The 22,292-nt window shown below is 28.4% G+C and overlaps 5 protein-coding genes across 6 annotated transcripts; 3 read left to right on the forward strand and 2 right to left on the reverse strand.

Moving 5' to 3' along the window:
- The first annotated feature begins 1,708 nt into the window (after positions 1 to 1,708).
- THG (tRNA-histidine guanylyltransferase) lies at positions 1,709 to 2,820 on the forward strand. Its single transcript, XM_065507760.1, has 2 exons — positions 1,709 to 1,981; positions 2,042 to 2,820. Exons 1-2 carry the CDS (start codon positions 1,756 to 1,758, stop codon positions 2,743 to 2,745), a joined length of 930 nt encoding a protein of 309 aa, XP_065363832.1. The 5' UTR covers positions 1,709 to 1,755; the 3' UTR covers positions 2,746 to 2,820.
- A 1,735-nt stretch (positions 2,821 to 4,555) lies between these two features.
- LOC135958239 (uncharacterized) lies at positions 4,556 to 6,061 on the forward strand. The gene has a single exon (XM_065509131.1). It carries the CDS (start codon positions 4,673 to 4,675, stop codon positions 5,864 to 5,866), a length of 1,194 nt encoding a protein of 397 aa, XP_065365203.1. The 5' UTR covers positions 4,556 to 4,672; the 3' UTR covers positions 5,867 to 6,061.
- A 223-nt stretch (positions 6,062 to 6,284) lies between these two features.
- On the reverse strand, positions 6,285 to 7,039 carry NC2beta (negative cofactor 2beta). The gene has a single exon (XM_065509135.1). The coding sequence runs from the start codon at positions 6,976 to 6,978 to the stop codon at positions 6,442 to 6,444; it is 537 nt and encodes a 178-aa protein (XP_065365207.1). The 5' UTR covers positions 6,979 to 7,039; the 3' UTR covers positions 6,285 to 6,441.
- Positions 7,040 to 7,186: 147 nt separating this feature from the next.
- Positions 7,187 to 8,836, forward strand: ATPsyngamma (ATP synthase, gamma subunit). Of its 2 annotated transcripts, none has more exons than XM_065509134.1 (2): positions 7,187 to 7,307; positions 7,648 to 8,836. In XM_065509134.1, the coding sequence occupies exon 2, from the start codon at positions 7,682 to 7,684 to the stop codon at positions 8,576 to 8,578; it is 897 nt and encodes a 298-aa protein (XP_065365206.1). In that variant the 5' UTR covers positions 7,187 to 7,307; positions 7,648 to 7,681; the 3' UTR covers positions 8,579 to 8,836. The 2 variants fall into 2 exon arrangements, with proteins under 2 accessions (XP_065365206.1, XP_065365204.1); XM_065509132.1 differs by lacking the exon at positions 7,187 to 7,307 and adding an exon at positions 7,408 to 7,553.
- A 3,809-nt stretch (positions 8,837 to 12,645) lies between these two features.
- Surf4 (Surfeit locus protein 4) lies at positions 12,646 to 21,495 on the reverse strand. Its single transcript, XM_065507545.1, has 5 exons — positions 21,174 to 21,495; positions 13,441 to 13,704; positions 13,136 to 13,366; positions 12,900 to 13,079; positions 12,646 to 12,807 (listed from the first exon to the last, which is right to left on the reverse strand). Exons 1-5 carry the CDS (start codon positions 21,222 to 21,224, stop codon positions 12,721 to 12,723), a joined length of 813 nt encoding a protein of 270 aa, XP_065363617.1. The 5' UTR covers positions 21,225 to 21,495; the 3' UTR covers positions 12,646 to 12,720.
- Between the last annotated feature and the right edge of the window lie 797 nt (positions 21,496 to 22,292).

Genomic DNA, 22,292 nt, shown 5'->3' on the forward strand with positions numbered 1-22,292 from the left:
CAAAATAATAGCACCATCACAATCATATTGTAATTAATTAATACCAAGTCGAATTTATGTCGAGGTGAATTAACTAGGTGAGTTAACAATGCAAAACCAAAAGTTATCTTGTTTTTGTTCAAATGTAGAAGAAATGTCAAAATCAAAGTGAATTAAAATATTGTAATTTTGTAGTAACAAATGTAAGGTCAAGGCGTATTTAACAAGGTGACAGCCAAGGCGTATTTAACAAGGTGCAGCAGTGGCGAATTGAAATAAATACAGGCGAATTCACTTATTTTTTATATATAGAGTTTGATATACGGGCGTTCGGGCGAATATTTTTTTATATATGTAGTTTGACATTTGTGCGTGCTCAAGGCGTATTTAACAAGGTGACAGCAGTGGCGAATTGAAATAAATACAGGCGAATTCACTTATTTTTTATATAGAGTTTGACATACGGACGTACGGGCGAATATTTTTTATATATGTAGTTTGACATTTGTGCGAGCTATTTCTATAATCAGCTGTGCTGCCCAAAGTAAATTAATAAAGTAGACTCAGTAGAACAGCTGACTATTTTTTTTACTTTGGTCTGATCTGTCAATTCACTTGTGGTTGTTGTGGCGAAAAATACAACAAGCCCAAAAGCAAAAACAACAACAGGCAACTTTGACAGCTCAGACCTTAAACCAAAAACAAAATTGCTTGTGGTTTTTGTAAATGTTGTATTTGTTGTAGTACTGTCGCTACTTTATTAATTTACTTTGGTGCTGCCGATAGCACATTATAAAATGTACCTTGAAATGGTCTTAACAAATGTCAAAAAACAAAAATGAAAAAAAATATTAAAACTTTATGTGGACAATAACATACTTAAAAGTGTACCACACAAAAACGTGTGGCCTATTTATATATAAGATGTAAAAAATAAATATTTTGTTAATAAGCTTAGAATATGTAGATATTTTAAAATAAAAACAAGCTATGACAGCTGTTAGAACCAAAAAGCGAAAAAAAATGATCAGCTGTTTGACAGACTCCACCTTGTATGAATTCTCCTGGGTGGTGGCAAAAGACAACAATGGGTCTTAACAAATGTCAAAAAAAAAAATGAAAAATTAAAATTTTTTAAGCGTTCCAGCTTCCTATATGAAGATATAGGCTGACAATGACTTAAATCGAGTAAGATACCCAATAAGCCAGGGTATCCCATTTATTTTGAGAATTCAAAAAAAATATTTATTTATGAATCCATATTGTAATACAAAAGCCATCCAGGCCAAAAAAACGTATGTATTAAATTCCCGAGTATAGTTATTATTATTTATATTATGGTCACCTTCTTAATCCGCCTTAAAATAGTGGTATCCATAAAAATTTTAATATTGAAAATAGATAAAAATAAATGTACAAAAATCGGCAATTATAAAAAACGGAAACAAAAGTATTGTGCGATATTGCTATTATTTTGACTGCACAGAATCTGGGTTTTTTCATAAAATCGTTACAATTGATAATTAATATGAATATATGTATATATAATATGAATATTTATTATTTCATAAGTTTACTTATTGAAGAAATATAGGTAAAATATAATAAAAAAAACGTTTATTATATTTTACTGAAATTGCTATAAAAATAAAAGTATAAACAATTTCAAATTACTTTAGGTTCTTTTGCGAAATTATTTTGACCGTCACTGTACAGTTTTTATATTTTTATCAGGCCACGTTTGTTTTGTTTATTATTGCTAGGCTGAAATTACCGATGAAGTTATTGGTAAATGTTTTTAATATTCTGAATAAAAAAGTCAATAAAACCCGTTTTATAAATACATTTGCTTCAATGGCTTGCAGTCGCTATGAATATGTTAAAGGATATGAAACAGAAGACAGTATTTTACCCAACGTGTGGATAGTGGTACGAGTAGATGGTAAAGGATTTCACAAATTTTCGAAAATTCATGATTTTGAAAAGCCAAATGATGAGAAAGGTATATTAAATATGCAATATATTAATAAAATGTTTCTAAAATTACTTTTTTAATTATTAGCTTTAAATCTTATGAACAATGCAGCTCAAACTGTTATGGAAGAATTTCGAGATATTATAATTTCCTATGGGCAAAGTGATGAATACTCTTTTGTTTTTCGTAAAGAAACTAATGTATTCAATAGAAGACAATCGAAATTATTGTCTTATGTTACTAGTCTATTTACCTCCTCATACGTTATGAATTGGAACAATTGGATGGGTGAAAAGAAATTACAGTACCCACCTTGCTTTGATGGCCGTGTTGTTTTGTATCCCTCTGATCAGAATCTGAGAGATTATTTAAGTTGGCGTCAAGCCGATGTGCACATTAACAATTTGTATAATACAGCATTTTGGAATTTGGTCCTTAAAGGAGGTCTTACCAATCAAGAGGCAGAAGCTGAATTACGTGGAACATTTTCTGCAGATAAAAACGAAATATTATTTTCTAAATTTGGAATAAATTATAACAGTCTCCCTGCAATGTTTAGGAAAGGCACTATATTGCTAAGGAAAAAAGTAGCATTAAGTGAAAACTGTACGAATAGAAGACAATTAATTGTTCCATTACATGACGATATGATAAGGGATAAATTTTGGAAACAACACACTGAATTGTTGGGAAAATATGTTCCGGGAGATTATGAAAGCAAAATGGAAATTTTAGATTATCCTGAATTATTAACGAGACAAATGAAAATGTTAGATATAAAAGATAGTTGAATTATTGAACATATGTAAGTATGGATGTATTTATTATTTAAAGAAAAATAAAAAAATAAAAAAAACTTAACTTTACATACATAGGAATATTTTTTTACAAAACCACCCAGAAAAACTAAATTAGTTCTACTACTAGTCATAGAATAGTTGCATATATATTTTGGAATTCGGACCAATGATGTTGGATTGAAATTTTCACCTCCATATTATTTGGAACAATTCTGGAACCAGGGCTGTTACTGCGTAACTCAATCCGAAAACGAAAATTTTGGAATTTGTGTGCTAAATACATTGCAATTGTCCTTTCGAATCGAATTAGGGAGTAACCCCCAGTTCATTAATCAATAAAATTTATTTGAAAATGTCATCCTCGGAACTAGTTCTACTGAAGTTTTACGAAACAAACAAACAGTCCTAGAAACAGTTCTAAAATTAGAGATTTTAGTTTGAAGCTCACAAATGTTTTCAAGATGTGGAAATAAACTAACATGTTTTTTAAATTTATTCACGTCCGTTGCATTAGATTATAATTTGTGCATTAGATGCTAAACAAAAATATGTACATTAGGCATATAACTAATTTTGGCGATATTTTTGGCATACCACCACGTGATGGCCAATGTTGTATAAGTAATGAAAATCCTTTTATTAGGTCATTTGGAATCAAAAACATGACGCACCAACACCAATTTCTAAAATAAACCAAATTTTTTTTTCTCTGAAAAATTATATAAATAATTTCATATTTTTTTTCCAAGTGTGTGGGATACTTCCCTTATTTAAAAATTATCTTTTGAAGTATGTCCGCAGTTATTAATAAAATAAAATTATTGTTTTTCAAAATAATTGAAAAAATTTAATGAAAAACTTTATTGCGTTTGGTGCGTGAACTTTTTTAACAACTGCGAAAAAATAATACCGTGTTTTTTTTATTTTTTTAATACTCTATACGACTATGCTATGCCAATTTGCATATTTGCAAAAATTGTCAATAGTTATCTCCCTAATGTACATGATGGAAAATTCTATTAAAAAGAAATTAATTTTTCAAAAATAAAGTTTTTAAACCGATTCAAAACGTATATAGAACTGCCCCCATATTCATAAATAATATTTAAATTTATAAAAGGTTTACAAAACAAAATTTGTTCTAGTCTACAACCAATGTATAAAAAGTGCCAAATAAACATGATAGTAATTTATAAAAAGAAATTGTTAGTAGAAACTAGTAAAACCATATCTCCAACAGAATCACACACTGCTTACAACTAGTTATGCCATCGAGTCCATCGTATGCCCAGACTTTTTTTCTAGCCCCAATAGAATCCTCAAACTTATCCTATACAATGCTATGTTCAGATTGGACCATATGGTCCTTCACACTTTACAGTCCATTCGGTTCCAAAAGCATCGGTTGGTGACATTATGTATCTTTCAAAGCTCTGACTCGAAACTAATGCGCAAAAAGTTCTTTGTTTATCAGCCCTTATTTTTTTTTAATTTCTTGTATTGGCAATCCTGCAACTTATTTACCAACTTACCAGATTTTTTTATTCTTAAATTAATACAAAGTCAAATAATTTGCGATAAATATATTCAATCACCTAAAAAATACATTTTTTATTTTCTATAAACATTGAACCTACTTTATTACACACTTGTATTTTATTATAATTTTTTTCTTTGAACAAATTATTGAACATTTTATAATTAGCGTTTTTTTCTGAAGACAAATATGTCTGGTAGCATTCGCTGAAGAAGACAATAAAAACTCATTTTGTTTTTGGAAAAAATTTTTCAAGTAGAAAAGGATCAACCTTTTTTGTTAATTATTAAACATAAGACGAACTTTTCTATTGCATTCAAAGAAAACATTGCAAAAGTGAATATTCTAATTAACATTTGACAAAATCGTATAGAAATTAGTATGCCAGGTTACCATGATCCTATTCAGCATCATCGTCGTCTAAGTTCTTTTTCCTTGGATGCAATTGAAGAATATTTTGCGCAACTGAATCCGATTGCTAAACGTATTGCGTACGACATTAATGATACGAAAGCTAATTATGGCCAACTATGGGATACCTTGGACTACCATGAACAGAACGATATAATAAATGATACGTTGATTAAGCCGGAAATTTCCTTACGGTATTTTGACAATTTTTTAACACCCACACCTACCAATTCATCGGGAAATAGTTATCAATCGTCTACGGATTCGTTAACGGCCATAGTATTGAAGGATGTTGGCACAACTAGAAATTGTGTTGGAGATAGGGAGGAAGGAGACAAGAAAAAAATTACAACGTTGAAACCTTATGGTGGAAAGTATAACCCGCATGGCATTAAACATTTTTATTCATATGATGGACGCAATTTGCATACATTTGGAATGCAAAAAGTGGCTTTAAAAGTTATACAGGATGATGCTTTAGGATGTTTTCGCGACGAACATTCACTTCCATTCTGTTATAGAACTAAATCCCAAATTAATTTGTTTGTTTTGCAACCTATTACTGATTCAATGGCAGCTCGCAAGACAATTGTTCCCAGCAAGATTATAGCAGCTCCTTCAAAGACTATGGCTTTGAAACCACGAGAAGATTGCTCTCCAGAAGATGAGGAGTCCAAGAAAGCATTGGATAATTATCATCGCTTGCAACATCAATTAAAAATGAATCTTAACGAAAAGAAATCTCAAGATTTACAAAAATCATCTTCATCGTATGTATCAATAAAACCTAGTAGTATTTCAGCGAACCGCAAAATTATAAAATCTCCCGATACTTCATATAAATTAGAGAATAAGGATAACAAAATATCATCGAATTCGAAAAATACAAAGTCGTCATTGCTGCAAAATTACATAAATTCAACCCAAATCAATGCAACACCAAAAATAGGAGTTAACTATGCAGTATTCTCCGATTCTTATAACACTGCTGAGGAAAGTTCTAATTTATTGCAACATTGTGGTCAGAGTGATCTAGCTACAGCTTCTTGCTCTTCGGCAGCTACATCGGATGATGATGAAAAAACGTTAGAAGCAGAGGATGTTCATTTACTTGATAATGATTCAAACATACGCAAAGGATTTGATTTTCTTAATAATTGGTAAAATAGATATTCAAATGGCTGCTTAAATATTAACCAATAATTGCTGCTTTATAGTAAACTAGACAACACTACTGTCCCTTATTTCAAAACTTTTGATATTCATATATTACAAAAAGACCCAGCGACATAATTCTAATATATAATAGACTGAACTGATTTTTTTAAATTTTAATAAATAACACATAATATGAAAATACGTTTAATATCGACTTATTGTAGAAAGTGGGACAATTATATTGTTAATGTTAGTTTGCGAATATTTTTTTAATTTGTTTCTAAAGATAGCTGAAATTTTATACTACAGATTTATTCAATGCTGTATTTGTTAATATAAAATGAAAGCTATTTGTTTCATTCATTTTTTCTAATAAAAACTACAACTTGGATTTTTTACAAACTCTAAAAATTAAAGTCAAATATAGTTTATATACAAAAAAATTTATTGTTTTTGGTAATCGAATATACATTCTTATATTATTCGAACTTTAGAAAATAAATTATTTCAATTAAAAAATAATTACAATATTTTACTAAATATCTTAAAATTAATTCCTTATGTATTCCTATTTATTATTATTAATATTCATCGTCGTCTTCGTCATCTTCTTCACCGCCTGCCGCGCGCATTTGTCTGGCACTCTGTTGTATCGCTGATGCTTGCATGCTAATCCACTGTTGTTGCTCCTCTTGTGCTTGCTCCTCGCGTGCCTTTTCAAATAACTCTTGTTGCTGTCTCAACAGTTCTTCCTCAGGAATTCCTAAATTTTCTAAGCGTGTACTTTGTCTGCGTCTCTTTGCAGCAACTTCTTTGCAGTCGTTGAGGACGGCCTCCGCTTCCTGTTTATAGTCGCGAAAACCCAAACGATCCAAAGCCTCTAAAACATGTTCTGCGTTAATCGTTTTCTTGTTACGCATATTACACACCTCATTGGCTTCCGAGCTTATAAGATGGATAAATTCTGAACAACAGTTAAGCAATAGTTCACGACTTTCATTGGCCACTCGAACTGATGGCACAAGTTCTTTGATAATTTTGTTGATACTAGCACGCGGCAATGTTAATTCGTCATCTTCCGAAGGCGGAGGACACAACTCATCTTGTGGATTACTCATTTCAGCACTTCACACAAATTTACAAAAATTAACGTATGCAATGTATTGATAAGTTTGTAGGATACAAATTCTATGAGATAAATATAAACATCCACAAAAAATACAAACAAACCATAAATGACATATCCATATGTATGTATATATGTCATTAATTATTTACGGTGTAAAGACGGCTTAGAAAATATGAGCAGACATGTAAAAACTACTAAAAAATACAACTGAACGGGTAAATAATACCGCTAGACCAACTGTCATCCAAAAGGAAATAGTTGCCAGCAAGAAATAATCGATTGTTCATATAAATTTTGCAATATCTCTGGAAAAATAAGGTAATTGAAATAAAATTTTGTATTTTAATAAAGTTTCAAATCATTAAGTGATGATGGTATCATAATATAGTTTAAATCATATTGAAAAATGTGGTTTTATAATATAATTAACCGGCTTTTGACGTTTTGTGTTGTTTTTGCAAATTGTATTATGTATTTATTATTTTCAATTTGGCAATTCTGTTCACACTTACATAAGAGAACCTAGCCTCTGTCACTGTTTCAGTCGTGTCGTGAAAAATTCTGGTAAAATTTTCTTCTATCGGTTTTGCATAACCATTTTTTTTAATTGTGTAAAATTTTTAATAAGTGTTTTTAATTTATTTTATTGCATTTTTAGCTAATTGCACGGAACTCTTGAGCTATCAACCAATATGTTTACCCAACGTGCTTCATCCATCTTGGTCCCCATGGCCGTTGAGGCCACTTTACAGGCCCAACAACAGCGTGGTATGGCTACACTTAAGGCTATTTCCATTCGCCTGAAGTCTGTAAAGAACATTCAGAAAATTACGCAATCCATGAAGATGGTGTCAGCTGCCAAATACTCTCGCGCAGAACGTGAATTGAAAGCTGCCCGTCCCTATGGTCTTGGTGCTCAACAGTTCTTCGAGAAGACTGAAATTAAGACCGACGAAAAGGCTGAACCCAAAAAGTTGATGATCGCCATGACTTCGGATCGTGGTTTGTGCGGTGCAGTCCACACTGGTGTTGCCCGTTACATTCGTGGTGAATTGGCCAAGGATGAGTCCAACACTAAAGTCATTTGCGTCGGCGACAAGTCCCGTGGTATCTTGGCCCGCTTGTACGGCAAAAACATCTTGATGGTTGCCAATGAAGTTGGCCGTTTGCCCCCTACCTTCTTGGATGCCTCTCGCATTGCTCATGAAGTTCTCAAGTGCGGTTATGATTTCACTGAAGGACAAATTGTCTTCAACCGTTTCAAGTCGGTCGTATCATACCAATGCAGCCAATTGCCCATCTTCAGTGCCCCTGTCGTAGAAAAGTCCGACAAATTGACTGTTTACGATTCTTTGGATGCTGATGTTGTTCAAAGCTATTTGGAGTATTCATTAGCTTCCCTCATCTTCTACACCATGAAGGAGGGTGCATGCTCTGAACAATCTTCACGTATGACTGCCATGGACAATGCCTCCAAGAACGCCGGTGAAATGATTGAAAAGTTGACATTGACATTCAACCGTACCAGACAGGCTGTCATTACCCGTGAGTTGATTGAAATCATCTCTGGTGCTGCCGCTTTGGATTAAATATCCCACAATACTGCTGCAAGCCATAGGCTGCAAAACGACTTTAAAATAGAAAAAACCTACGAATTAAAAATTCGAAAAAAATCAACAGCAAATTGTCGTTGCATTCAAGTTAATGTTTAGATTTAATTATTTCCACACACATCTTCAAGAAAATCCATAATTAAAAAACACTTAATAAAGAGTTAAATTGGAATCTTACTACGGATTAAAGTTTAATAAAGATAACATGAAATGTAATCCAATAAAATATTTAAATTTACTTGTACTCATTTATTATACCTTTCTCATCATGTAAAATGCAAAAACACCGAAACTCATTAAAGTCCCTCATTACAAAAGTGCCATTACGTCTGGCGAGCAAAAAAATTGCTTTCTAGAGTACGACCGAAATCGTTTGTTTTGTCATAAAATAACACTTTTTTTGTTTGAAGCACAAAATCACTATCATAATATACATATTAAGACATGACTTAATAGCAGACTATTTGAATCCCTCAAATATATAAATAATTTTCTCAGGTGAATAATTATAACTTTGAACTTAACTGTTTAATTGTTACATTTTTCTTAAGTTTCATCAAAACCGGCCCAAAAATATTAACATTTCGCTATCCTTCCATGAGAAATTCCAAACATTTTTTAAAAAAATTTACCTTTGACCTTCACGAATTAAGGGTTAACGTTTTCCGATTATAGTAAATCTTTCAGACTATATTTAGTATTGCCTGGACTATAAAATTCTGAATAGCTTTTACTTAAAAATCATAACAGTAAGAAAATTCGCCAAAATATGGCCAAACAATTAGTTTTTCTCGAAAATCGCAAAATTTAAATCGAAGGTATGGAAAAACTATAGGAGGTTTTGTCATACTTTTATTCCCTATTATGTTCTCAATAAATCTCAATGTGATGATCAAAAATTTCTGAAATTTGTTTAACAAAATTTTTAAAAATTTGAAATTTGAGTTATGAAACTGCCGTTAAAAAAATTAAATTTTTTTGGTTATATCTGCGAATAGGTTAACTGTATTCTATACAAGTAAATTGGATATATTTTAAGTAAAAATAAGCTTTTATTTTAATTTTTCTCAAAATATGTTAATTTTGTTCCTACATTTCTTGTTCTAATGGCCTGAGACACGTTAATGGTCTGGCGATTTTTAACATTTTTTAACCAATATCTTAGAACAATTACGTACACATTTCGATTGAAAAATTGCATTTTTTCCCTTGTAAATGCACATCAAAACTTCAGCGCCGTTGCGGCAACAGTTAACGTTATTAATATTAATAATTTACACAACGTGTTTCTATAATACATAGAACTATTAGACAATTTTGTTCGTCCATACAATCTTGGAGCACTCGAATATATGGTCGTTTGTATGGTTCGAGCCTTTACACTGATATTTTGAGAGTATCAAATGAGTCTCGGGTGTATCAAGGTACTATTAAACATCAAATACATAGTATCAAAAAAGTACGATCATAATAATTATACCATCCCTGGCGTCAAGGTTCAAATACTATTTTCTACTAGCAATATCTTCTACTAGCAAAAATTGAATAATACTTTGGTACGATCTTCTCAGTCATTTGTATGCAGATATTCTCGATTTTAAATAGTAAAAGAACCAAGAATATACCGACATATTGATGTATCAATTATCAGGCCTGTCACACATTTTGTTCGGCATGGTTTCAATTCCGTAGTTTTTATTCCGATCGATTTCGTTTTAGGTACTTCAGATTCCGTGTAATTTATTAATTTCGAAAATATTTTATAATTCTGTATTTCTGATTTTAATTTGACGTGTTTCATATTAAACAAATGTGAGGGTTTTGGTACAGAAATTGATTAAAAATTTTAGAAAACCAAATAATTACAATCAAACATCAATTCCACTTTGAAAACTGAAACTGGTTTCCGAAAGAAATTTTCGTTTTACTTTTTCTGAAGATGCAAAATACGGAATTAATTCCATTTTCGATCGGAATGGAATTCTGTGACAGACCTGTATATTTGTTAGTTATTTGGGAACTTCGGAATGTTTATTTCAACAGACAGGCTGATATGGCTATATGGACTGCGCTATCTATAACGATTCAAATATATATACCATTGGAATTACATACTTATACCACTCATGATGAATGGCATAACAAATACTATTTTATAATTACAGCTCCGCAAAAAATTATATATTATATTTAGGGCGGGTCGATTTGTATGGACGATCAAAATTAAAAAATCGTATAGCATAAACGCAATCTACGGAAAACTCTAAGAAATTTTCCCCAAGAAACCATAGGTCTAAAATCAAATCCTATCTTGCGCATTTCGTCTTTTATCAAATCCTATTTTGTGCATTTCGTCTTTTATCCAATAAAAGAAACTATTTAAAATAATATATACTGAAATAGTATATATTATTTTAAATAGTTTCTTTTATTGGATAAAAGACGAAATGCACAAAATAGGATTTGATTTTAGACCTATGGTTTCTTGAGGAAACTTTTTTAGAATTTTCCGTAGATTGCGTTTCTGCTATACGATTTTTTACTTTTTGATCGTCCATATAAATCGTCCCACCCTAATGTACATAGAAGCGTTACTGAGAGACAAAAAACCTAATGTGTCGATTATGGATGGCAACCACTAATTTCTGGTTGCCATTTGACCACAGAACATGATGCTGCCAGTTGCCATCTGTAATACAATTTAACAATTTAAGTTCGGTTGCCATCCATAATCGACCCATAACTCTTGCAACAACAAAATACATGTAAAATTGTATCAATGTATTTTGTTGTTGTGTCAGCCATAAAATTTGGGATAGTGATTATTTTTACTCTCACTTGTGCCTCTAGTTCTACCCTATGGTTATCATAATATAAAAGTTGAAAATTTAAAAACATAGAGACTAAAAGTAATTGTCAATTCTCAAAATCCATGGCTTTGAGTCATGACTTAAAGTCATAATGTAAACGCCTCCCATGTTTCAAAATATGCTCTGAAACGCACAAGAGATTTTTCATTAATTTGATATCTGCTCTCACAATTTCTAACTTGCAGATTAAATCCAATAACAACAAAAATTTCTATATTTGTTGTCATTGTAATTTCCATTTATAACAGATTTATTTACCCAAAGATTTTGTAAGTTCACATGCACAGTTAACGCTCTTCAGTAATTTATTACAAGATAAAAATTATGGTTGGATTCTACTTTACAGCAGGATCAAAATATTGATGATTTTAAAAGGCAAGTCGAAGCTAAGACAGCAATATCCATTGTTAAGACACGGTCACAGATTATTAGATGGTAATTTTAACAACAAAGTTATCATATTTAAAAAAAAAAATAAAATAAAATTGTGTTTCTATTATTTATTTTTGAGTCAATCCTCTATATGAATTTTATCCCGTCCATTCGCATAGTATAACAAACTTATGTGAGATACTGACTCACTCATCTGGTATTAATATGTTTAATCCTTGTTAAATTAAAACCTTTATATTTTAGGTATAATGAAAAAAAGATCCATTTTTTATATCATTCAAGTCCTGTAGGCATTACAAAAAAAGTTTTTTGTTTGTTTATTTTTTTACTTAAAATTACAATAGGAATATACATACTAATAATTAAAAAAAACATAACACACAAGAGAAATTTAAAAATATGGAAGAAATTAACAGGAAAAGTATCAAACAATATAAATCAATTTTTTTTTTAAGAATCAAAATTAACACCTTAGAGACTTGGAACATTTAGAATATCAATATAAAAAATACGAGCAATTTACAATTGCGATATTAAAAATTAAAATATATCAAAAAATGCGGAGTTGACACTAAAGGTAAATTTTTTAAGTTTACTATTTTTTTATTATTTAATTTTTTAGCCATTTTATGGTTTATTTTTTTATTTTATAAAAAAGGTTTTTAATATTTCTTTCGACTAATTTAAGGACATAATTACGAAACAAAATTAAAATACAATTAAATTAATAAAAAATAAAAAGTGGAGTGAATTGTTGTTGTATGTATTATAATATTTTCGTTTTTATGTTTTTTTGTTATTGATGGTGTGAACTATAAAAAGAAGTAACAAATAATGAACTTCCTGTTGACACATCTACCATTTTTTCTTGTGTTCATCCATAGATACACCACCGGGTCCCAAGGATACAATCATCAATAAACCGCCAATAACGGAAAGAGTCTATAAATTAAAAAGAAATGTTGGCAAATTAATAAGTTTTAAATAAAATACATGTATAAACACAATTCATATTATTAGAGAAAATTACTAACTTGGAAAAAGTCATATTTGAGAAAATCTCTGAGAGGCTTGTAGGCTGGAATGGTCCACCACGCGTTATGATACAAGTTCAATACAGTCAAAAGAGCAACCAAAATCAAAGCAGACAATTTAGTTTTGTAACCAATTGTTACTAAAACCATCAAAATTGAGCCAGCAATATCTTGAAGAATCTAAAAGGATAATTAATGTAGTTTACAAAATAAATTTAAAAAAAATTGTTACTAACCTGCAAGAAACTCAATTCGAAACGAATCAATGTAATAAACATGAATGCAAGCAAAACACGACCAGCGAGTTGCATAACATTTTTGGGCTTATTGTCTCCCAATGAGGGTACGCCAGCAAACAAACTACGACCTTCGACGCGGGATTCTGCTAATACCAGTAACAATGCACCGATTAGAGCCAGATTACGCAATAGGAATTGTATGTCCCACAATATTGAATAGGCAATTGTCTAAGCAATTTAATAAAAAAAAATATGCCCATTAATTTATTAATATTTCAAATTCATCAATCAGTTTCAATTACCTGCAAGACAACAATGAAAAAGAGAATACCAACGGCAATGTCAACTTTAAATCTAGCAATGACCATTCCACAGCCTCCAAGTTGTCCAATTAAGTTAACTAAAACAAATACGGTAGCCATAAATTTACCACAACCCCAGCTCATATCCATATATTCTCGTTGTTCATTCCATTGGAAGTACATACGTAAGCCATCTTCAAAAAAAGTGGCTATCAGGCACAAACGTGCTACTGTTGGCAGGATATTTTTTCCGCGACGTATGACCTAAAATTAGATAATATTAGCATATAGAATTTATTTCAGGAAAACAAATTTCAACTTCAAGCGTTATTTTTTAAAAAAAAATGCAAAAAGACACAATTTAAAAATGATTATAAGTAATTTATAATTGGAAAATTTGTGATGCTGTTTTTGCGTAACATAACATATCTCGCAAATTTTAAAATTTTACATTGTATATAACGAAATATTTGTTAAAATACATTTTGTAGCTTATTTTATAATATTTAATTTCAAATTGTTTCTTTGGGTTGCTTACGATTTTGTAATTTTAAATTTCTGGAAATTTTCTAGGAAATTTTGCACTCTATTGGACCGTAACTATTATAAAAACAAGTAAGTATGTATGTATATATCCTCGTGAAAGTATTCCTTAAGATAAGGATTGAAAATAATTTTTTGTGAAAATAAATTTTTTGGGTATTTTTTTGGTGAAAAAAAATTGGTTGATAAAAATATTGGCCAAAAAATAAATGTTTGTGTAAAAAAAAATTGGTGAACTAAATTGTGTTCGGCATTTTTATTTTTTTCCCGATATTGACCCATCGAATTTCTATGGCGTTATAAAATCTATCATTAGATATCCATATTGTCGATGTTAATAGCTTGGTAATACATGTAGGTAAAAAATCAAGGTAGTCGTGGGCCGATTTTCCCGAATTTAAATAGCCACCTAACCGGTTGCTAAATCGCATATGTATGTATATTGAAATTGCTTTGATTGGATTTTAATTTTTTCAAATTTAATTTTTGAAACATTAAAAAATGAAAAATCAAATAAAATTTGGATTATCCGATTTTGCAAAAATTTTCAGCATTTAATTTTTTTTTTTCGATGAAAAACAATTTTAGACCTTGAAAATTGCAAAATAAGGGCAATAAGGGCTTAATATAAAAAAGGCGTAACTAATTTTTTTTTTCAAAAATATCAAGGAAAAAATGATATATTAAATAACTTTATTAAAATAAAAAAAATCTTATTAAAAATTGCATTAAAACTTTTTTTGTGTCTAAAATTAACCAACCATGGTTGTATTAAATAGCAAAAATAAAAATGGTATGTAACTCTTTGACATACATACATATATACATGTATGTAAACCAACTGTGTAATCACCACAATCAGCAAAATGTACATATACATATATTATACATATGTACATATCGTCACCTAAAATGCAAAACAACGTATCATCAAAAAATTTGAAATTGATTTTCTTATTGATTACGATTCACTACATCATATTACATATGTATGTGTACAAAATTTTAAACGTTAACTATCAAAAATAACAAAGTTATAACCAAAATTGAAACTATGATTTTCTTAAACAAAATAACGTATACACTTTGAGTAATTAATTAATAAATCGTTTTTACCTTATTTTAGGTACACAGAAAAAAGTTTCAACATAAATATTATGATTCGAATTCATTGATTTCAATTCATAACATTTATAAATAATTTCTTAAATAGTATGATTTTTTTAATATTTTATGTTTTGAAATAAAATCTAGAAGGCTTGAAAAATATAATTTCAATTTCATTTTTATTTTTATGTTGTTCAAAAATGTTTGAAATTTTTCATGGAAAATTTTTAGTTTTTTTATGATTTTCAGCTACAAAATGATATAAAAAGCGCGAAAATGATTAAATTGATTTAAGAGGATGAAATGCTTTTATATTTATGAATGTTTTATTATGTTTAATGATAATTTTTAAGTTTCAGATATTCTCCTTTTTATTCTAAAATATTGGCCAATATATGGTTATTATGCAAATATTCTTACACTAATTCATTATATAATACAATTATAATGCAATTTATTAAAAAAATTAAGTAAAAAAAGCAAAAATTTCCGTCATGTAAAATTTTATAATATTTATGAACATGTTCTTATTTTGAATGAAATAAGTTTGGGAAAAAAAGGTCAAGTTCGATTAATAATATTTATTACAAAATTCATTCCAATTATGAATTTTTTTTTCTGTGTAGTATCCTAATTTTTTGGAATAAATTTGTTGCAATTTAATATTTTTTGCAGTCTTTATGAAAGTTTAATAAAGTACATTTTTTAGTTTAAAAAAGCAGTTGTTAGTAATTAAAATAAAAACAACATAAAAAAATTAAAAATTGCTTTTATTTAAAATAAAAAAAATATTTTTATTTAAGTTTTTATTTTTTCATAAAATTTTATATTGATGATACATTTTTTTGTTTCAGAAAATAAGACCCATTTCACACTAGGCAATTTAGTTGCGCAAGTCTCTTGCCCAACAACAAAACCGCATGTAAAATTTTCTTCTCTTTAACCCGACATTACCTCAGGCATCTACAAACACAAGAGACTTGCGCAACTAAATTGCCTAGTGTGAAAGGGGTCTAACAATTCAAAAAAACGTAAGCCATTTATCTTAAAGTGTTCTTTGAAAATATAAGTTTTTTTTATAAAATATATTTCTAGTGTCATTGTAATTCTGATTTGAAAATTTTGTTTCAATATCTCAAGTAGTTTTCATTTTATATTGCTTTTTGCTTCTATAAACTTATGAAAAGTGATGTTACGTTATTTTGCATTTTAGGTGACGATATATTAAATAATAATTGTATCACTTCCTAATTTGAGGAGTTATTTAACAAAACCTCTTAAAAGAATATTGTAATATATATGTTTTAAATATTTATTAGGAACATTTAAAATGTATAAAATCTTAGGTCAATAACATCAAAATTTCAAACGTTAAAGTAATTCATTAGGTGAATTATATTATTGTATCTTATCAATCTAGTAAATTACATGATACATATACATAAATGTACTCTCTGACTTCTTTTATTTTTAAGTTGACCTTTAAAATTTTATCAGATTTTCTCACAACACATGACAATATACATATTTCGTATTAACTAAAAGTCAATTAAATACGCCAATTGTATACAAAATATTAAAAAAAAAAATTGATTTAAAACATAAAACTTGTTAAAAAGAGTTCTATAAAAAAAACCCATACATCAATTTGATTAAAAAAAAAACTGGGGCATCATTTCATGCTCGATTTCACATACCATAATTTCGAATAAGTAAATTATGATCAGTTTTACTTGATATCGAATGCGGTAATTTAGACCCTATTATAACAGCTTTATTTTTTTTAATTTTTTTTCGGGAAGTTTACTTTGCTTTTTTGACTTTTTTTAATTTCAAAATACATACCTATTTTAAATTTAATAGCAAACATATGTGTTTGTTGGGTTATTTTAGGAAAATCTTATCATTTGTAAAAAGTAGCAAAACTGATAATATGTAGTCATTATTTAAAAATCAATACATATTCTTGAAACTTTTATAAGAATACACGTACTAACAAAGAAGCACGTTTTCAATAACAAAAAATTAATAGATCACAAATTATTGATAATTATAATAATGTACACATATAAAAAAAGAGCAACGGTTTGCACAAGTAAGAGAGAATTTCGTAGATCATTAAGCTCTTAAGCCCTACTTGGCAAATTTCAAGATTTATAGTTTAAAAGTGAAATAAAAGCACATTAACCTACATATAATGAATATGAGGTGAAAAACGTTTTAATACCGGCAAAAATAATAAACCATTAAATAAACACAAAATTATTGTATGTACTCATTTAGTTTTTACCAAATGTGTGTAAAATAAACAAAAGAAACAGGTCTATATAAAAGACAACGTGTTGGAGACTAATGACGTGTCTTTTGATGTGTCAAAGCTTTTTTTAAAGTTAGAAAGTGAAACTTAAAATTGTTTAATAAAAATTTGTCTTATATTTGTTATCATTACAAAATTATAAGCATTCAAATTAGGCCTATACGTTTTTGAAAGGGATTATTTAATATTTTTTTTTATTTTATTTATTGAAGTCAAACTTTACTCTCTACTTTTATTTCATTTTGTACAAAACTGGTTTGTATTTAAAATATGTTTGCTCTATATGCACTTTATTTCATTAATAAACCTATGAAGATAAAGTAAATACATATACATACAGACATAAACAAAATTTATAAAAACTAAATTTGCTTTTGTTTTGTAATTATAGATTATTAATATTATAATTTTTAATTATATCATAAAAAATAATTAAAATTAGTATTTACATACTTCCAAAAATAACATTACTTTAAAAATCAAAATATTTTAATTTGGTCGAAAGGTCTTCATAATATCTCTATTTAATGAACAATTTTCCCACAAATAATGATATCATTTATCAATACTTCCTAACTTTTCTATCTCATATTATACCATTGGGGAAAATTTTGTAAAATAATTCAAAATAGGTATATATTTTTTTTGTATAATAAATATTTTTTTATATATTTTCAATTTATATAACCAAGCCTTAGGGGCCATTAATGGTTAATATAATAATTTTCATGGTCGTATTGAATTTATTAGAGGTTTATAAAAGAAAATGATAAATTTTAAACCTTAATAAACTTTAATTTAAAAATGTTATTATGAATGAAACCTTATTGTTTATAATGTTCTATAATCACCCATTTTTACCATAGAGTACTTTATGGTTTTACGATAAACAAAAGGTACGCTTACATTCTATCAATTTTAGGATAAGCCGGCCATGAAATCTCTAGTCTTTTACATGAGAATTAAACCAGGCTTATAACAATTTGTGTAGCTAAACACGAAATAAATTTAATCCACTTATTCAGTTTATTTTTGTTTTAGAGATCTAACTTAGATTGTAAATTAAATCAGTCCATATTATAATATAGGATATATTGTATTTTTGTTGGTCATGATATATGTCATTGGATAGATTTAAAATAAATTTTAAATCAGATAGGCATAAATTTTAAAATTGCTCAACACATTAGAGTTATAAATCTATAAATTTTGGCTACACTTTTGCGAATAACAACACTAACAGTTGAATTTAAAAATGTTCGCATCAAAAATCGAATGTCCGGAATTGTGGTTAAATGGTTAATAATTTGGAATGCTTTATACCTGTCCCATTTTATAACTTTCAAACGATGTTGCGATCTGATAACAAATATATGATCAAATTAGCATTTTTAATTCATTGGCCTACACAGAAAAAAGAAATTCATAACTGAAATGAATTTTGTAATAAATATTATTAATCGAACTTGACTTTTTTTTCCAGATTTTTTCATTCAGAATAAGAACATGATCATAAATATTATTAATTTGTACATGACGCAATTTTTTGCTTTTTTACATAAATTTCGTAATATTTTATAATAAATTGCATTATAATTGTATTGTGTAATGAATTAGTTCAAAAATGTTTGCATAATAGCCATATATTGGCCAATATTTTAAGATAAATCAACAATATCTGAAATTTTAAAAATATCATTAAATATGATAAAACATTCATAAATATTGAAGTATAGCATCTTGTTAAAAAAATATGTCAATTTCGCGCATATTTTCTCATTTTGAAGCTGCACACAAAAAAATAATCGAGGCTATATTAACTAAGCTTGCATAGTTAATTTCTTTTTATATGAAAGCTAAAAACTAAGTTTTATTATCTATGCCAATAGGTAATTCAAACTATACACTTTACCTAAAAACTATGTTAATATAACTATTGGAATTAGTAATTTGATGTTTGGTATTTTCTTGGATGTTTTTTTGTTTATTTTATTGTCAATTGAAAATATTTTTGGTGCAAAAGGGTATGTATGAAATTATCTAAAATTTTAGTTATATTAACTAAGAAACTTTGCAAATGCCATTCTACCCTTGCTCTTAGTTAAATTTATACCATATTTTTAGGAAATATAACCTATGGATTTTTTTGTGTGTGAAAAACATAAAAATAAAAAATTCCAAGAAAATTTTCAAACATTTTTGAACAAAAAATGAAATTGAAATTATATTTTCCAAGCCTTCTAAATTTTGTTTGAAAACATAAAATATGAAAAAATCATACTATTTAATGCTGGGTATACACGATACTAATTTTCGTACTAATCGTAGTATGAGTTGAAGTACGATTTTGTGATAGACGTTACTACAAATCGTACTATTTCCTTTGAAAAGAATGACAAGTAATAAAAATATCACAAAAATCAAAAATTTTTGATTTTCATACTTCGTTAGTACGACAATATGATACACGTTACTAATTTCATACTTATACGATTTATCGTACGACTTATCGTAACGTGTATACCTAGCATAAGAAAGTATTAATAAATGTTATGAATTGAAATCTATGAAATCAAATCATAATATTTATGTTGAAACTTTCTTCTGGGTATAACATGGAAAATATGAACCGGCAACAAAACATTGTGTGTTTTCCAAAATTACCTTCCTACCCCTTAATTCAAGTTTTTTATTTTACTTGGAGCCCTTAAACTAGATTTGTTATCTAGCTGAATAACAATTTTTTTTCCGAAAGTCTAATGAAAATTCAACTCTTGTTTGTAAATGCATTCTAATTTGATTATTATTTAGAAATATACCTATTATATTAAACTTGTATTCATATTATTTTTCTCAAACCTAGTATCTAGTAACCAACATACATAACAACAAAAATATTGAACTACAATATTTTAATTTAAAATATCATAAACAAATACATAACAACAAACATTTGTGAATATGTACACATTTTCAATTTCACTCGTTTACAGTTAGATAACCGATCGCTAAGCTAAACTTGATTATAATGTTAAAACGAAGAAATATGCATACAGCAAATTAAAAAAAAATTATATGAAGCAACAAATGGCCACTAAAGTGAATTTCCAATCAGAAAGCATAACATTAAAAACAAAAATAATAAACGTCAAACGAAAGTGTGTGCACAGCGTACAATAGGCAATAACAACAACAAATATATGAAATCATAACAGACTACCGTAAAGTACTAGGAGCCAGCCACCAATATGTAATGATAAAGTACATACATACAATTTAAGAGAATAAAGAAAAGCAATAAAGAAATAATAACAAAGTGCAACCTTCAACTTATCATTGGGGAGAAAGTATCAATGTATTCAATATTATCCAGAGACAATATTTAATTAATTACTAAAGTTCATATAGGATTTTAATATTTGCATACATTCCATGCTACATATACAACAACTCCGAAATATCAATTTCCGAATAATAAGTAGTCGTACGCCAATGGATGACGTTGACAGTTTTTTCGTAATCCATAACTATAACATTGCTCGCCAATACGAACCGCATACAATTTTCAATTTGTTAATTGTTTCTCCCTATTTTGTAATCAACTCTCTTAATTATGTTTATAAAATTTTAAGAGCTTAACAAATGCCAAACAAATTTGTTATTTTATAGTTGTCGTTTAACAAATATAAAATTAATATTGCCAACGTATGCTATTGAAATATCCTTAATATTTTGAAGTTATTATTAGACGGCCTAAGAAACTTACCTGATCCGCCACATCTTCCGTTTTTGTAATATATTCGTTTGGGATGTTCATTTCTTTTTATTTAATTTCTCTTAAAGAGCTTTTTTTCTTAAAAAGTGGTCTTTTTACTGGGGCTGGTGTTTTGTGGACTTTCGCTTTAATGTCAATGTCCTGTTTTTAACTTATTGTCCGTGTTTCTTTTAGGTTTTAATATATTTTTATTATATGTATAATTCTTGTCACTTTAGTTTTTCTTAGATTATTTTAAAAAATTTAAATTATTTCTAATAAACTTATAAAAAAAGAAAACGACAGAAAATCCACGTAAAACACGGAACACGGGAGAAGACAAGACAAATAATGGTCGATGTGAAGAAAACATACTATTTTAACATATTTTTTTTTTCAGAGTTGTAGAAAATAGTATGATGTACTTTTTTATCACACACTTCACCGTGAGAGGTATGGATATATTTAAGTTTGTGTTATTTGCAACCTCAAAAACTATATATATTCTGGATCCAAGGCGAATTTATATACCAGGTGGTGTCAACTCTACAACAAGTACAGCATTTACAAAAACCACATGTAATTTTTTTGTTTATGTGGTTTAAGCTGTCAAAGTTTGCCTGTTGTTTTTGTTACTTTTACGTTTGTTGTAGCATTCGCCGCAACAAACACAAGATAATTTGACAGCTCAAACATATAAACAACATTAATCAGCTGTGCTATCAACACCACCAGTAATTTAAATTTACCTTGTTCTGGATCTTTATTGGTAGCGGAGTCAATATAGCGATGTGTCTCTTGAAATCATGTTTTTTTTCCAATGTAAAATCGGCTAACAAATGTGTGAGACATAAGTAAAAACCTACGACTACCTCCATTATTTTACTTATATCTCAATTACTATGTTATGTAGTTATGTAATATGGATTTCAAATAATTTTTATCAACATTGAAATTAGCGATGAATTATTGTATTTTTTTATAAGTAATCAAAGTCAAAGTAAATATTAAATATGCATGCAACTGGCACAATATTTTATGAACTGACGAATCCAAACTTATTTTATTTGGATGATCAGGCTGTATGTATTATATTCGACGTCCACAATTTTCTGCTTGTCAAAAACAATT

Source organism: Calliphora vicina, chromosome 4 (assembly GCF_958450345.1).
Source record: "Calliphora vicina chromosome 4, idCalVici1.1, whole genome shotgun sequence".
NCBI classification, from domain to species: domain Eukaryota; kingdom Metazoa; phylum Arthropoda; class Insecta; order Diptera; family Calliphoridae; genus Calliphora; species Calliphora vicina.

Bases quoted from the DNA above. Each gene is read 5' to 3' on its own strand.
- THG (XM_065507760.1), top strand. From the start codon at position 1,756: ATGAAGTTATTGGTAAATGTTTTTAATATTCTGAATAAAAAAGTCAAT. The intron at 1,982-2,041 runs GTATATTAAATA...TTTAATTATTAG, and splicing joins AAAGCCAAATGATGAGAAAG to CTTTAAATCTTATGAACAAT.
- LOC135958239 (XM_065509131.1), top strand. From the start codon at position 4,673: ATGCCAGGTTACCATGATCCTATTCAGCATCATCGTCGTCTAAGTTCT.
- NC2beta (XM_065509135.1), bottom strand. From the start codon at position 6,978: ATGAGTAATCCACAAGATGAGTTGTGTCCTCCGCCTTCGGAAGATGAC.
- ATPsyngamma (XM_065509134.1), top strand. From the start codon at position 7,682: ATGTTTACCCAACGTGCTTCATCCATCTTGGTCCCCATGGCCGTTGAG.
- Surf4 (XM_065507545.1), bottom strand. From the start codon at position 21,224: ATGAACATCCCAAACGAATATATTACAAAAACGGAAGATGTGGCGGAT. The intron at 13,705-21,173 runs GTAAGTTTCTTA...ATCTAATTTTAG, and splicing joins CGGAAGATGTGGCGGATCAG to GTCATACGTCGCGGAAAAAA. The intron at 12,808-12,899 runs GTTAGTAATTTT...TTTAATTTATAG, and splicing joins TCAAATATGACTTTTTCCAA to ACTCTTTCCGTTATTGGCGG.